The sequence below is a fragment of the Pimephales promelas genome, chromosome 2 (assembly GCF_988280905.1).
Source record: "Pimephales promelas chromosome 2, fPimPro1.hap1.1, whole genome shotgun sequence".
Lineage (NCBI taxonomy): Eukaryota > Metazoa > Chordata > Actinopteri > Cypriniformes > Leuciscidae > Pimephales > Pimephales promelas.
The window spans coordinates 24,531,660-24,547,494 of record NC_142770.1 but is presented as its reverse complement, the minus strand read 5'-3'; the positions used below and the strand labels follow the sequence as shown (position 1 = coordinate 24,547,494).

At 35.7% G+C, this 15,835-nt stretch overlaps 1 protein-coding gene across 5 annotated transcripts in view; it reads left to right on the top strand.

Annotated features, from left to right (window-relative positions):
- rnf123 (ring finger protein 123) overlaps nucleotides 1–15,835 on the top strand; it is a 166,637-nt gene that overhangs the window by 24,979 nt on the left and 125,823 nt on the right. For all 5 annotated transcript variants that reach the window (XM_039657263.2, XM_089118047.1, XM_039657261.2 and 2 more), the window contains exons 22-24: nucleotides 8,220–8,320; nucleotides 8,640–8,832; nucleotides 11,869–12,014. In XM_039657263.2, coding sequence (XP_039513197.2) covers nucleotides 8,220–8,320; nucleotides 8,640–8,832; nucleotides 11,869–12,014 — 440 coding nt within the window. The remainder of the gene's footprint in view (nucleotides 1–8,219; nucleotides 8,321–8,639; nucleotides 8,833–11,868; nucleotides 12,015–15,835) is intronic.

Here is a 15,835-nt window from a genome sequence, read left to right as displayed (position 1 = left end):
TAGGTCCTTGATTAAATTACTTGGGTAACACTTTATTTCGATAGTCCACTTTACTAACTATAAGTAACTTTTCAATTACATGTCAACTAACTGTCATTAGAGTATTAGTAGACTAGAGTATTAGTACGATCAGCTTAATATCTGATAACACTTTATTTATTTGGTCCCCCAACAGACATTCAACTGACTATAAGTAACTTGGCGACTACAAGTAAACTTATTCTCCTAATCCAAAGCCATTCACTTTGAAATTGTTCCACACCAGTGATGCACGGTTTGATCCAAAATGAGCGGGTGCTTGCGCCGCGGTCACCCGCGGTTACCCGCAGTTACGGGTCATCCAAAAATATTTTTAATGATATTCGGGTCGCGGTCGGTCAGGTCGTTTGGAAAAAGATGCCAATTAAACCTTTGTATTTATATAGTACTAGATACAATTTTCTATGAAATATATAGGCCGAATTTATTTATTGGCTGAATAACTGGCACGAAGATGACACACAAGCTCAGTCTAAACAGTTCTCAGTTCTGTACTGGTGTGATCCGAGAACCGCTGTACCTCTGCGTTCGTTATATACGCGGATGCGCAGTATCAGCAGTATCAACAACATGTCTCAGTTCAGTGAACTGTTAGAGTTACTGGAGTAAAATATAATTCGGGATATTGGTTTATTTCAACTCGGAGGGACTGTCAGGCATGTCTGAAAGTGAGTAACTGTAGTAACTTGTGGATCAGCACTGACGCAAGACGTGAACTGATGCGAATGATTCAGTTCGATTTAGCGTACTGGTTCGACCGGTTCATTAAAAAGAACCGATTCGTTCACGAACCGGCCATGTCTATGATCACTAGTCTGCAGAGAGATGGAGGCGGCAAGAGAAAAGAAGCTCCGCAAATACACAAATAGAAAGAGTAAGTGTGGGAGACATTTACCGAAATAATGAAAGATGATGACCAAAGTGCTGCCTTTGTTATATGTAGGCTACGTCTTCTTGCGATGCTGTGTTGTTACACGTTTATGGCCCAAATTGACGCTACGATGAGCATGTACTACTTTTAAAAAATACGGTCAGGAAGAGGGTCGGGTACAATATTTTCTTACTTTTTTGCGGTTCGGGTACGTTGGTAGTGTGCGGGTTGTTTGTACATTGACCCGCGCATCACTGTTCCACACGGCTGACATGTCTCCCCATCTCCCCGCTCTGAGCTGCAGCCGGAGCCTGGGGGTGGGCACTCGGCGCCTGTGATTAACCCATTTCTCAGAACATGGTATCGGTCCCCGGTATCGGGGGACTTTTAACGAGTACGAGTACTTTAGAAAATGTGGTATCGAGGCCGATACCAGATACCGGTATCGGTATCGGTGCATCCCTACATCCACCCATCCATCCATCCAACCACCATTCCATCCATCCACCCATCCATCCACCCACCCATCCATCCATCCATCCATCCAACCACCCATCCATCCACCATTCCATCCATCCACCCATCCATCGATGATTCCATCCATCCTTCCATCCATCCATCCATCCATCGACGATTCCATCCATCCACCCATCCATCCATCCACCCATCCATCCATCCAACCACCATTCCATCCATCCACCCATCCATCCACCCACCCATCCATCCATCCATCCATCCATCCATCCATCCATCCAACCACCCATCCATCCACCATTCCATCGATCCATCCATCCAACCACCATTCCATCCATCCACCCATCCATCGATGATTCCATCCATCCATCCACCATTCCATCCATCTATCATTCCATCCATCCATCCATCCACTATTCCATCCATCCATTCATCATCCATCCATCCCTTCCTTCCATCCATCCACCCACCAGTCCTTCCTTCCATCCATCCATCCATCCATCCATCGACGATTCCATCCATCCACCCATCCATCCATCCACCCATCCATCCATCCAACCACCATTCCATCCATCCACCCATCCATCCACCCACCCATCCATCCATCCATCCATCCATCCATCCATCCATCCATCCAACCACCCATCCATCCACCATTCCATCGATCCATCCATCCAACCACCATTCCATCCATCCACCCATCCATCGATGATTCCATCCATCCATCCACCATTCCATCCATCTATCATTCCATCCATCCATCCATCCACTATTCCATCCATCCATCCATCCATCCATCCATCCACCCATCCAACCAACCATCCATCCATCCACCATTCCATTGATCCATGCATCCATCCATCCATCCACCCATCCATCGATGATTCCATCCATCCATCCATCCATCCATCCATCCACTATTCCTTCCATCCATCCATCCATCCACCCATCCACCCACCCACCCACCCACCCATCCTTCTACCATTCTTTCCATCCATCCATCCATCCATCCATCCATCCATCCATCAATTCATCCACCATTCCATCCATCCATCCATCCATCCACCAGTCCTTCCATCCATCCTTCCAAGTTACATTTAGTCAAACTATTCAAACAACTTTATTTGATTTATGGTCAGAGTTCGCAATGATGTAAAGTTGTATTTGCAATACAGTGTGACAGAAACAGTAACGTAGTGAAACAAAAAATGTAGTAATGTGAAACCACTGGCATTATTGAGTGCTGGGTAGATTATTTACAAATTGTAGTCCATTACTAAATACAAATAGCATGACAACATTTTTTGTTAGTAATGTAATCTATTAGATTACACATTTTAGGTGAAATCTGACTATTATTACTTTGCTTACTTCTGACTGAACTGGTTTTTCACATTGATTTGAGTAGTATAATCTTCTGTCACATTGATATAAAAATGCACAGAGAAATAAAATGTATTCCATGCTTTATCAACAACATGAAGTGCATTAAACTAATTCATAAACTGATGAAAATGTAATAATTGTTTAAATCTTAAAAATGTTCAATTAGGAACATTACACAAAAGATTTGAGGACTATCAATGCATTTTTAATAATTTACTGCCCTGTTGTGAATATTGCGTAATCAGTAATAAAGTAACTGTAGTCTGATTACGAGCATTTTAAAGTGTAATCTAAATTACGAGTATTTAATTTTTGGAAACTATATTAAAGTTAGCATTAAAATGGCGTATAGCTCATACAGAAAAAAATATCTTATTTTAACATCCACAAATTTAACATATCACTTTAAGTTCGTAACATCGCAAAAATTCGACCTTTTCACTTTGTAATTTTTAGATTTGCATTATTTCCTGATCCAGTTCCCCATACTATACTTATCAATATAATTCACAAAATTGCCAAAATATTAAAGACATGCTATTTTCTTTAGCATATTATGTTTTGGCACACATGTAATCTTCCGTACTATACAGAACAGATGCTACACAGGTTTGACGTCTTCAACATTTGTGTTTGATTATGTGTGTTTCTTCGGTGGAGAGAGGCGAGGCACGTCTCGTCATGTGTGAAAACTTTACTGTACCAAAGTTTGAGTTTCATTAATTCTCTCTCCGGCTCACCATTCCTTTCGTCTCCTTAAACACACATCTTCTCCCGGCGTTTCCCATGCCCTCGTTTGATTAAAAGCTGATAATTACATTGCGTGTTTCCCCGCTGATTCTGCAGAAGCGTCTCTTTCTCCCTCTGCCGCCTGATTGAACTCTTTTGGAGGAAACAATCAAAGCCATCCGAGAGTAAAACAAGACAAATTAAAATTAATGTGTCTATTTTTTTATGGTGACAGTTTCGAATCTGGAGAATTTAAGTACAAATTTTGGACCATGCCCATATTGGTTTATGTTCAGCTGCTGATGATTGATTTTGGCCATCAAACCTTGTAGTGTTTGTTTGCACTCAATATTATGCAGCCAAATCCTCCATCTGCTCCTCATCTTTTTCAGCACAGAATATGGTTCATTTATCCAGAAATGTGTAATTATTTTTGGCTTATTAGTTGTTCTGACCATTTCTAAAACCAAGAAACAAATGTTCAACTTCTTGTTCCATTTTTCCAAAATGGGTTTGAATGGCTTTTTGTTTAAAGCAGTCGTTCACTCCAGAATTAAAATGTCCTGATAATTGACTCACCCCCATGTCATCCAAGATGTCCATGTCTTTCTTTCTTCAGTCGAAAAGAAATTAAGGTTTTTGAGGAAAACATTCCAGGATTTTTCTCCACATAGTGACTTCAATGGGGTCCAAATGTGAGTTTCAGTGCATCTTCAAAGTCTAAACGCTATCCCAGGCGAGGAATAAGAGTCTTATCTAGAGAAACCATCAGCCGATTAAAAAAACAAACATTTATAGACTTTTTAACCACAAATGCTCGCCACGCACTATGTAATCACGTTGGAAAAGTCAGGGGATAACCTGGCGTAGGAGGAAAATGTACACTGTTAGACCTTACCAGGTTTTTTACAGTAAAATTTACTGTAAAAATGCACTAAAACTAATAAGTTGTATTTTTTTAGTTAACTTGAGTTTTAGTGCATTTTTACAGTAAATTACTGGCAACAGTGTTTACTGTAAAAAACCTGGTAAGGTCTAACAGTGTAGAGAAGGGTGAAAAACTCCCAGTGTTGGGTAAGTTACTGTAAAAAAGTAACTAATTACTAGTTACTAATTACCTTTTCAACAGTGTAATTAGATTACTGTACTAATTACTCTCTATAAAAAGTATTTAATTACTTTTAATTACTAATTACTGTCAACATCCCATATCAATCTCAACCAGCTGAATAATACAAGGATAGACATTCATTCTTTCAAATAAATACTATAAAATTGCATGAATTATCCTTAAACTGACCAAGGTGGAGAAGGTTACATTATAAAAACATAATTTTTAGCATCAGACAATACATTTTGATGTTAAACCCACTATTGTTTTATGTCTGATCTCATGACATACATAATTTACAATAATTCATACGAATTTGTACGAGTGCGGTCGTAATATTTAGACGCCTCATAAAATGCATACGAATCGGTGTGAGATCGGATTGATCTATACACAGTATTTACCTCAATTACATAAGAAGTAACTGTAATTAAATTACAGATAAATTAAGACCAATCCCTTACTTTACATTTTCAAGGCAAAAGTAATTAAATTACAGTAACTAATTACTTAGTAATTAGTTACACCCAACACTGAAAACTCCATTACTTACTTTTTTAAGTTAAACCCACAATTTTTTTTTTTTTACAATGTAGTAATCACAATATTTTTTCTTTTGTCAAATCAACTTAAATAATTTATTTAGTTCAAATAACATATAATTTTGAGTTTATAATGGTTAAATAAATCTCCTTCATTGTATTAACTCACTTTTTCCAGTCCAATCAACTTAAAATTTGAAGGCAACCAGGTTACTTACTTTTTTAAGTTAAACCATCAATATTTTTTTTTACAGTGATATGAGAGTATAACTCAACAGTTTAACTCTGGGGGAGTTGTAAAATAAAAAGTGGAGTATCCCTTTAAGTCACTATATGGAGAAAAATCCTGGAATGTTTTCCTCAAAAACCTTTATTTCTTATAGACTATAGAAAGTAAACGCGGACATCTTGGATGACCTTTACGATCGAAATAATTTTCGTCAATATCATCCTCATCACTGAGCTTGTGCTTATTGATTAAGGTCAAGTTTAAAAGTAATCTCCACCCGTAATGATGATCATAATAATAAAACAAATCCCATTAGCCCGTTTGACATTTCTCCAGCACATGTTTATCGAACTACTCTTTTAACCCCAACCAAGGTGCACTTTCTCTGGATCTCTTTCCATACCGACTTCTTCTAATGGATCCATCACACTGATCACGTGGCAAATCCCCGATATTTTTACCCATAGCAAGCAAGTGGCTTTTTTTACTCCCCTCAGGCGGTGATTTCCTCATGTTTGCCAGGTTGCTTGCGAAGAATCGTGACTAACTGCTCCAGTGACTCAGATTTAGTCTTCTGCAACTTCACAGTGTTCGGGGTTCAATATTAGTCAAATTTATAGACGGGACACTTTCGATGTTTATGGAGTGTGAGATTTATCAACGTCAATTGACAGATGGCGAGAGGTCATTCCCACATGTGTAATGAAGCCGCTATATCAGCCTGACGCCGGATTAATGAAACCACATCTCTCGGGTCATCCGCCCTGTCAGAACTCATCATCTACTTGCTGTTCATTTATCATTCCGTTTGAGACGTCGTACAATAACTCATTAGATTTACTTATCAGATCGTTTAGTGGTCTCGGTTAAATAATCATTTTCTGTAACTCAGTTGATCCTTCATTAAGGAGACGATATGCATACTTTAAATGATTTTAAAAATGTATTTATATTGAATATAATTTAGTTATATTATATAAATATTCTCTTTTTTATAAATGTTTAATATATAAATACAATATAATTTATATATATGTGAAAAATATACATTTTACATTTTTTATTTAATTATTTATACATTTTAAAATTTTTAATATAAAAAATATTTTTTTTGTTAATTTAGTAAAAAGTGCTCAAAGTGGCAAACATTGAATATATTATAAAATGATTAAACAAATAATATAAAAATATTTTAAATGCAGTTATTTATATTTCACATATTATTTATTCATTTTATTTTCTATTAATGTGCTCAAAGGGGTGAACATATCAATAAATGATTAATTATTGATAAATAAATGTAATTATTTATAATAAAATAACATTTTATTTCATTCTATATAATATGAAATAAACACCATTTTTTTATTTATTAATTTTTATTTTCTGTTAATGTGCTCAAAGTGGCAAACATTCAATATATATTATAAAATGATTAAACAAATAATATACAATTATTTTAAATGCAGTTATTTATATTTCATATATTTTTATTAATTTTATTTTCTATTAAAATATGCTCAAAGTGGTGGACATTGAATATATTGTAAAAATAATTTAAACAATTATTTTAAATGCAGTTATTTATATTTCATATATTATTTATGCATTATGTGTGAACATGCCTATAAATTATCAATTATTTTAAATGTAATTATTTATAGTAAAATAACATTTGATTTAATTCTATATGATATGAAATAAACACCATTTAATTTATTAATTTTATTTTATGTTAAAATGTGCTCAAAGGGGTGAACATATCAATAAATGATCAACTATTTTAAATTTAATTATTTATAATAGAATACCAATTTTCTGTTAATGTGCTCACAGTGGCAAACATTGAATATATATTATAAAATGATTAAACAAATAATATAAAATTATTTTAAATACAGTTATTTATATTTCATAAATTATTTATTCATTTTATTTTCTATTGAAATGTGCTCAAAGGGGTGAACATAACAATAAATGATCAATTGATTTAATTCTTTATAATATGAAATAAACACCATTTTATTTATTCAAATTAGATTTGATTTATGCAATATGTAATTCAATAATTGGTTTATTTATTATAGAGACTGTATTTCATATATTTGAAAATTACATGTAATAATTTTTTTACAAAATGTGCTCAAAGGGGTGAACAACACTCTATGAATATTTATTTTGGGATTTTTTTTAAATTGTATTTTTATTGCTGAATTAATAAAAAAAACAAAAGTAAAACAAATGGAAAAAAAAAAATGCCTGTATCATTTTTTTTTCTGTTTAAATCTACCCAATAACACAGATCCTCCATAGACTTACTAGGTAATAGAAAATCCATTCAGTCCCTTTCCATGATTAAAAAAGATAATGCATTGATGCCCATATATTTTACTCCTTCGCTCACTTAACTTTAAACCATTCTCTCTCTTTCTCTTCTTCCTTCCCTTTTCCTTTCTTGTGAATTACTCCCAGACTGCTTTTACCGCCCCATTTTTCTCACAATTACGCTTCTATTAGACAGCCGGCCTTGAATAACCTTGAAAATGTAGACCTTTGGAGTGAAGTGGAGCACAAATCTCTCCTAAAGCAGTTCTTATAAGCACTCTGACGTCTTGAAGCCAAGATTTTTTATTACTCGGCTGTCCTGAAGAAGACAAATGTGTATCAATAAATAATAGACTGGAGCGTTCATAAAAAGTTGTGAGATGAGTTATCGAGTGTTGATATCTCCGTTTCCCAAAAGCCTCTTTTTAATGTGTTTTACAAACAAATCCAACGTCTACTTCAGCTGTTTATGCTTTTAAACTCGATGGTTTGACCGTTTTTGTTGTATTTTAGATGACCTTGCCGCAAAGGCCAATATCATCATAGACCCGGCGGAGATCCAGGCCACCTCTATGGACGACTTGGATGAAGACGAGGAAACCGGAGCCGCTCAGGTTATTTTAACAGCACATTTTGACACGTAAAGTCATTTTGTTGGGTAATTTGTTGGGCAAACTTTCAACAGAAGAATTAACTTTATGTTGTAAGCCTCAAATTTCTCCCCCCAAAATTGTCCCCATTCTCCTCCATCGTAAGTCCCTCACTGTAACCTTGATGTTTTACTGTAACTGAATCCCACTGGGGTCATTCAGTGTTGGGGCGTTTCATTGATTCATGGTGTTTTGTGGAGTTGGTCTACTTTTCGTGACGAGGACATTACCCTGGATTTTGAAGACGAATGATATTGTGTGTGTGTGTGTTTGTGAACTACAGAGACCATCTGGCGCTGTTGCCATGGGTGGCGCTTTGGCCCGGCCCAGTTGGTTGAGCTCTCCGACGCTGGGCAGAGCGAACCGCTTCCTCAGCACCGCGGCCGTCAGCCTCATGACCCCTCGACGACCTCTCGCCCCGCCCGAGAAGGTCAAGGTCCGCACCCTCACCGTCGAGCAGAGGACCGAAGAGGACAGTAAGTCCATCAGCTGACTTCATTTCACCAGGCAGAGCATAAATACAGCTAAACTAATGCTATATTATATATAAATAAAAGTAAATTTATAATATAAATAACACATTTTTCTTAAAGGGATAGTTCACTTTGAAATTAATTTTTGATATGTTTTATCTTACCTCAAGGGCATCCAAGTTGTAGGTGTCTTTGTTTCCGCAGTATTTTCAATTTTGATATTTTTCAGTCAAACCGTTGTTGTCTGTCAGTCATATAATCGAGGTCTATGGTCACCACCTCAAAGAGCATGCACAGAGAAGTCCAAATTAAACATGATCTAATGACTCGTAAATGTGAGTACACATTGATGGCCTAAGACACGAAACGAGCGGTTTGTGTGAGAAAACGAACAGTATTTATATCGTTTTTACGTTTTCGTGTCTTAGGCCATCAATGTGTACTTACATTTATGAGTCATTAAATCATGTTTAATCTGGACTTCTCTGTTTATGCTCTTTGAGGTGGTGACCATAGACCTCCATTATATGACTGACAGACAAGAACGGTTTGACCTAAAAATATCAAAATTGAAAATACTGTGGAAACAAAGACACCTACATCTTGGATCCCCTTGAGGTAAGATAAAACATATCAAAAATTAAAGTGAACTATCCCTTTAAATACATACATGTATTTATGTGTGTATATATATATATATATATATATATAAAAATGTATTTATTTATTTATAAATGTGAGGTAGGTAAAACAATTTTTTTTTTCCTTTTTCTCATTTCTACGTTAATTGTTTACCATCTGGTTTCCTCTGAAGCTAAAAAATGTGTGTGTATATATATATGTTTTTATAAAACGGTTAGTTCCAATCCTTGATTCTGATTGGTCAATAGCTGTGCTTTATTGACGATAAAACACGGCTATGACCGCTTCACCCAACGGTTCTATTTATCACTGCGCCCTTAGCAACCACACATAGCCTATCAACATAGGCTAAACATAGAAAAAAACTTAATAATTAAAAAGGCCAAAATGTTTAAAGTAAATTTCGATTTACTAGGTGGCAAGAGGTTTGAGGAACAATTTTGAGAGACTTCATGCTGAAGTGCTGAAATGTAACATTGACACATTCGAGAAGACTCGTAAATAGGCTACGTAACGAAAAACATACCGTGCAGCAAACCCAATGGGCAGTGAAATGCTTCGCTGACTAGTGTAGTGAAAAGGGTTGCAACATTGATTTTAAACAAATCACCAAGACGGAACTCATTGTAGCCTGTCTGTGACATTCTTGCTGCAACAGAAAACACCGCTGACAGCGCTGAGCCCCAACTAAAATATCACCACAGTGGAGCCGATTGAAATGAGACAAATATAAATGCATGCACAATAAACGGAGATGTTCAAATAAATGAAAATAAACAACAATAAATAAAGTATCTCTTGTTAGGCAGCATTTTACCAACTAATTAATAACTAGATTAAAGACCTAACTGTTATCCATCAAAATATGTGCCCTTGTTTTTTATTTTTATTTTGCTGAGAGATAAACTATGCCTATTTGTGTGAGGAAATTTCACAAATTTTGTGTTGTAAAAAAAAAAGAAAAGAAAAAAAGAATGAGACAAAGTTTGAGAATGGTTTGTTGTTTTTATTTGAGCTTTCCTGCATATTAGGCTACACATTGGAACGTTGTTGTTCACAGTCAGGGACTATATTTTTTTAGCGGAAGGAATGTTTTTATTAATTTAACCCTTGTGCTGCATTAGATTTTTAAAACCGTTGAGTGCATTAAGGACCAAAAATGGCCACATATTAAACATTGCCTAAAATATTATATATTATTATTATTTTCCACTTTTACCAAGTTAAATCTTTTAACCAGCATCAGTCCTCATCATAACTACCAAAAATGTATTCAATTTCAGGATTTTAACCCTTTAATGACCAGTTTTGTTTGCGAAACCATCGATTTGTATAAGAGGAAAAAACACAAAAATTCAATTATTTTCAATAAACTAAATGCAAAGAGAAAACTTTAGATTTGGATTATCACAGTCCCACTTTGCAAAAAATCCCACTTAGCGCGTTAGAGACCAAAAATGGCCACCTATTAAACATTGCCTATTGCCTAAAATAAGGTGCATTTCCACCCATAGGGAATAAATATGTAGTGACGTCATCTGGTGGAATACACTATATAATGCAAATATAATGCTTTTGCTTCAAAATGAAAGGATGTTTGTGCAAAAATCATGTTTCATGTATTACTGACAGCCTCAGATTTAAACAACGTTTTAATGGGTTTCAATGGGCCATTTTTGATTTACTATTTTGATCTACACAGTGTGTGTTATACATATTTTGCAAAATGGGATCACATTTTTTACATGTATCCAAAAAGTCACAATTTTGCCAAATTTCATACCATTTGCATTAAAACAGCCAAAATGGTCAAAGAAATTAAACTGCAAAAGACCAAAAATGTCCCTAATGCAGCATAAGGGTTAACTACACGAAAGTTGCACTAATAAATTTTTTTTTTACTTTAATATTGTGTGGCAACCGTTTTATAAAAGCAATAAGGTACTCGAGGCAATTGCGGTTATCGTGAATAAGTAACGGCTGAAGGGCGGCATTAGGCACGGCACAGCCTCTCGTACCTTATTGCTTACTTATAGCACTATATTAAATGTAATTTAACTTTTTTACTTATTTTTTGGCAGTTTTTTCTTCAATATATATTCAGAGAATATAAATACATATCTCAAACAACACATCTTTATATAATATGTGTTGTTTGTATGATGTTTTGATCATTTTGCTGGACAACATGACTTAAATACTGATTTTTTTTGCAGTGCATGAAAATCTCACTCCACATCTTCACAGGAAGTCACAAATTAGCTTAGAAATGAGTGTCTCAAAAAGGAAAAGGAAAATAAAATCACCTACCTCTAGGGGAATATGACTTTTTTTTTTTAACCCTCTTTCTCTTTTCTTTTTCTCCCCCCTCCAATTCGCTCTCACCCTCATCTCCAGTCGAGGGAAGCCATGGTAACGATGGGCTGTTGCTGGGGCGACCGCTAGAAGAGCCTGATCAGCCAATCACAGAGAAGTCCCTGCTGGAGATTCTGGATGGGGTCGTGATGATGTACAATCTGAGCGTTCATCAACAGCTTGGCAAGGTACGGGTCCAGGAGAGCACAGTACGGCCCTTTAGGATGTGCCCATGTGTCTGTATGTCTGGAGTGAGTGGAAGTTACACAGGACCCCAGGTCCTGATTGTGTTATTGACATCTGATGACGCTTGTCTTAACAGTTTGCCTTTATGTCACACATCAGGAGCGACTGAATTTGAAAGTGTGTATACGAAGTTTAATACAGTACACATCTCTTCTAATTGGGTCAGAAAATGTCCAGGTCATATGTCACCTCACAGTCAAAAATGAAATATCATAACTACACATTACATTTTTTTTTTCTGTAGATTATTAGTATTGTCAAAAAGAAGATATAAAAGCACAACTGATCAGTGTATATTAGGTTGTCTGGTTTATTTGCATTGAGAGATGATTGTATGGGAAGTCCCCATGCCAGTCTCTATGTATGGTGAAAGTTGTGTGATGATGTGGGGATATTTTAACTCTAAAGGTCAAGGGAACTTTAATAACTGGCTTTTAAAAATAAAAATCTGCCTGACTCTATGGGAATTTAACATAGTGGTGTCCTGACTTATGACCCCTGTATTTTAAGGAAGAACATTTTTTAATGTACGATACATTATTCATTCACAAAGAAAATTGGTGTCCTTAAAGGGATACTTCGGGATTTAGCATTAAGCTTTTTATTAGTAGAAAACCTGTAGTATTTTCAAATTACCGTGCTTTTCACCCTCATATCCCCCTGAGACGAGAGATTTATGTATTTTTTGTCTGGAAAAAATCCTCCAATGACGCAAAAATCGTCATTTTGCGTCATCAGAGGATTTTTTTTGTCCAGAGGCTAAAGACTTAGTTGGTTGCCATCCCGCATGTTCTCAACCCGCCCATAGAGGGCGCTCACTCACAGAATGAACACATAGTGTCGGCCATCTTTTTTTGGAAGCTAAGCAAGCAGGCTCTTGTTCTGTGGAGAAAACTGAGAAGTAGGGGTTACCATCCTCTTTTTCCCGGATATGTCCGGCCGTCGATGTCCTGGATTCAGCTTTTGCTTTCTGCAGTCGCCATTCATTGTTTACATCGTTTCAATCTAACTGAATTCATTCTGATTGGTGAATCTGAATGTAGCGTTTACATGAACGCTAAACAAGTGATCGGTTGATGTGCGTTTTAACTTTGCTAAGAAAATTCCCGCTCCTCCGTGAGAGATACGAGAGCAGTGCGTCTCACAGGTGTCGATCATCGATAATCGCGCCACCGGCCTCGCGCCATTCTCCCGCGGCCCTCACTCGCCACAATAAACATGATGAATGGCGACTGTAGAACGCAAAAGCCGAATCCCGGACATTTTGGGCGATCTCGAAACACATATTTTTGGGCAGACTCATCACTAGTAGCCTAGACTTGTTGTTTAACTCCTGCACGCTGTTACTAGTAGGCGTGGCCTCCTAGTGCAGCGAAGCAAGTGCATTCTGGGAGTTGTTGTCTTTCATCCACATGAGCCAAAAATACATTTTCTGGCTTTTCTCAGTCTAGAAAGCTCCAAATTCAAAAATAATTTCACATTTCTTCTTCATAAATGACCCATTTTAAATAGACATTCATCTTTCCAGAGGTAAAGTAGTCAACTTTAGCATGGATGCTAAGCATTGTATATATTATGTGGTATATTTTCCCCTAACATTAACTAAGTCCTATAATATTTATACTGTGGTGCGTGTACTCTTCGTCGTCGGCTAAGTCTATACTCCAGCGAGTCGACTACAGCTGAGTTCCCTACCTAAACTCAATCTTACTTGCTAACTAACTTACTTGCGTCCCTAAACTGACCTGCCGGGCATGTATTAACAGACAGACCTCAGCATGCTTTAATTACGGTCGGGAGATCTTTCAGAGCAGTTCTCAGGAGATCTCCCAAAAAGAGAACACGAATACAACAGTTGTATAGAATAGGGGAATGGCAAAATTACATGAAATATTACATCATTTCCCCACAACTTGATTGATTCTTCATAGACAAGCACTCTTGTTACCAGGTAACCAAAATATTTCAAGGTTAGAAATTTTTTCACTCACACAACCAAAGTCATGAGTTTTCACTAGTTTCGAACACTACATTTTGTTCAAATGTCAGGATTAAGGCAAGGTAAGAGTTAGTCATAATATTAGACCAAAAAGGGAAGTCAGGTAAAAGTTTGTCATAAGGTTAGAAAATCTAAAGGTCAGATTTTTAGAGTTCTAAAATATCTTATCTATTAAAAATCCATCACAATTACAATATATGAAGTTCTGGACACAGTTTGATCTAATTTCCACAGATGAGTGTAAAATAGGTACGATTAAATTATATTTTAAGGATTTTTGAAGTATTATTTTCACGACAGTTAAGATTCCCTAGAATCCTGTTAGTTGTACTTGGTTTTATTAACATATTAAATAATTGAAGAATATACTGTATATATATATAATTGGGTCCCACTTTATATTAAGTGGCTTTAAGTACTATGTACTTACATTGAAATTAATAATTTGATACAATGGACTTATTGTGTACATACATGTTTTTACATTGTACTTATATTTTAAAAATACCAGTATGTAATTACAGCCGTAATTAATTTATGTAATTACATTTGTAATTACACAGTTGACCCATCCCTCACACCTTAACCTACCCTTAAACCTACCCATACCACCACACCTGTCCCTAAACTTACCCGTATCATACCACAATATCAGCAAAAGTGTTTTACAATACAACAGGACCACAATAACACGTTGTACTTGTTTTTCAATGTAGGTACATAGTACTTAAAGCCACTTAATATAAAGCGGGACCTAAAATGGTTATATGTATCTCTAATGATCAGTATATAATTATCCTTCATTACCCTTTGTGAAAAACACAATTTCTTCAAGTTCACGTGCACTGTAAAAAATAAACCGTAAATTTGACGGTAAAAAAACGGCAGCTGTGGTTGCCAGAACTTTACCGTTAAAAATACGGTAGGAACGTTAATGGTTTTACAGACTTAACTTAAAATTTACAATAATAAACCGTGTTTTATTTTCTGATAAAATGTGGATTTACCAACTTTTGATGTATTGATATCAGTTTTAGACCATTGTAATACACTGACAACCAACAATCATCACAGCAGTGATGAGTTACATGAGCAATCACAGCTCATCACAAGTGAACACTTGTATAAAGCAATACTTATGTAAAGAAGCTGCACAGTGTCATTCACACAAACCATCATGGTAACACACATGAAATTAAAAAAAAAACTGCAATAAACATTAATTTAACAACATCAAATGTAACATAAAAACCTAATTTACATAACTGATTAGAAAAACAAACAAACAATAAAACTATGAGGAACCATCGTTATTTCAACAAAAATACATAAAATGTGAAGTGTCACACAGGGAATTGTGGGAATGTCAATTTACGGTTTTTCACTGTAAATTGTACAATGAGTTTTTTTTTTCAAGTACAAAAACTGTAAATTTAACGGTATTTTACTGTAAAATTATATCACAGTTATTTACCATGTATAATACGGAAACTTTCAGTTTTGCACTGTAGCATTTTTACAGTCTTTTACCGTTAAAATCACGATTATTTTTTACAGTGTGGATTTAGCTAAAACAATCCTCTGATTTAAGGAGCTCTGCTGTGCCAGCTCACCTTGACCGACCCACTTTACGTCCACCAACATTCTGATAAACGCTTTTTGTCAACGTGTCTTTGCTTTCAACAGTGAGTCACTGCTAAGTAATATATGGAGTCTGTGTTTTAATGTTTCACTCTTCCAACAGTGAGGAGGAAAGAGTTGAAC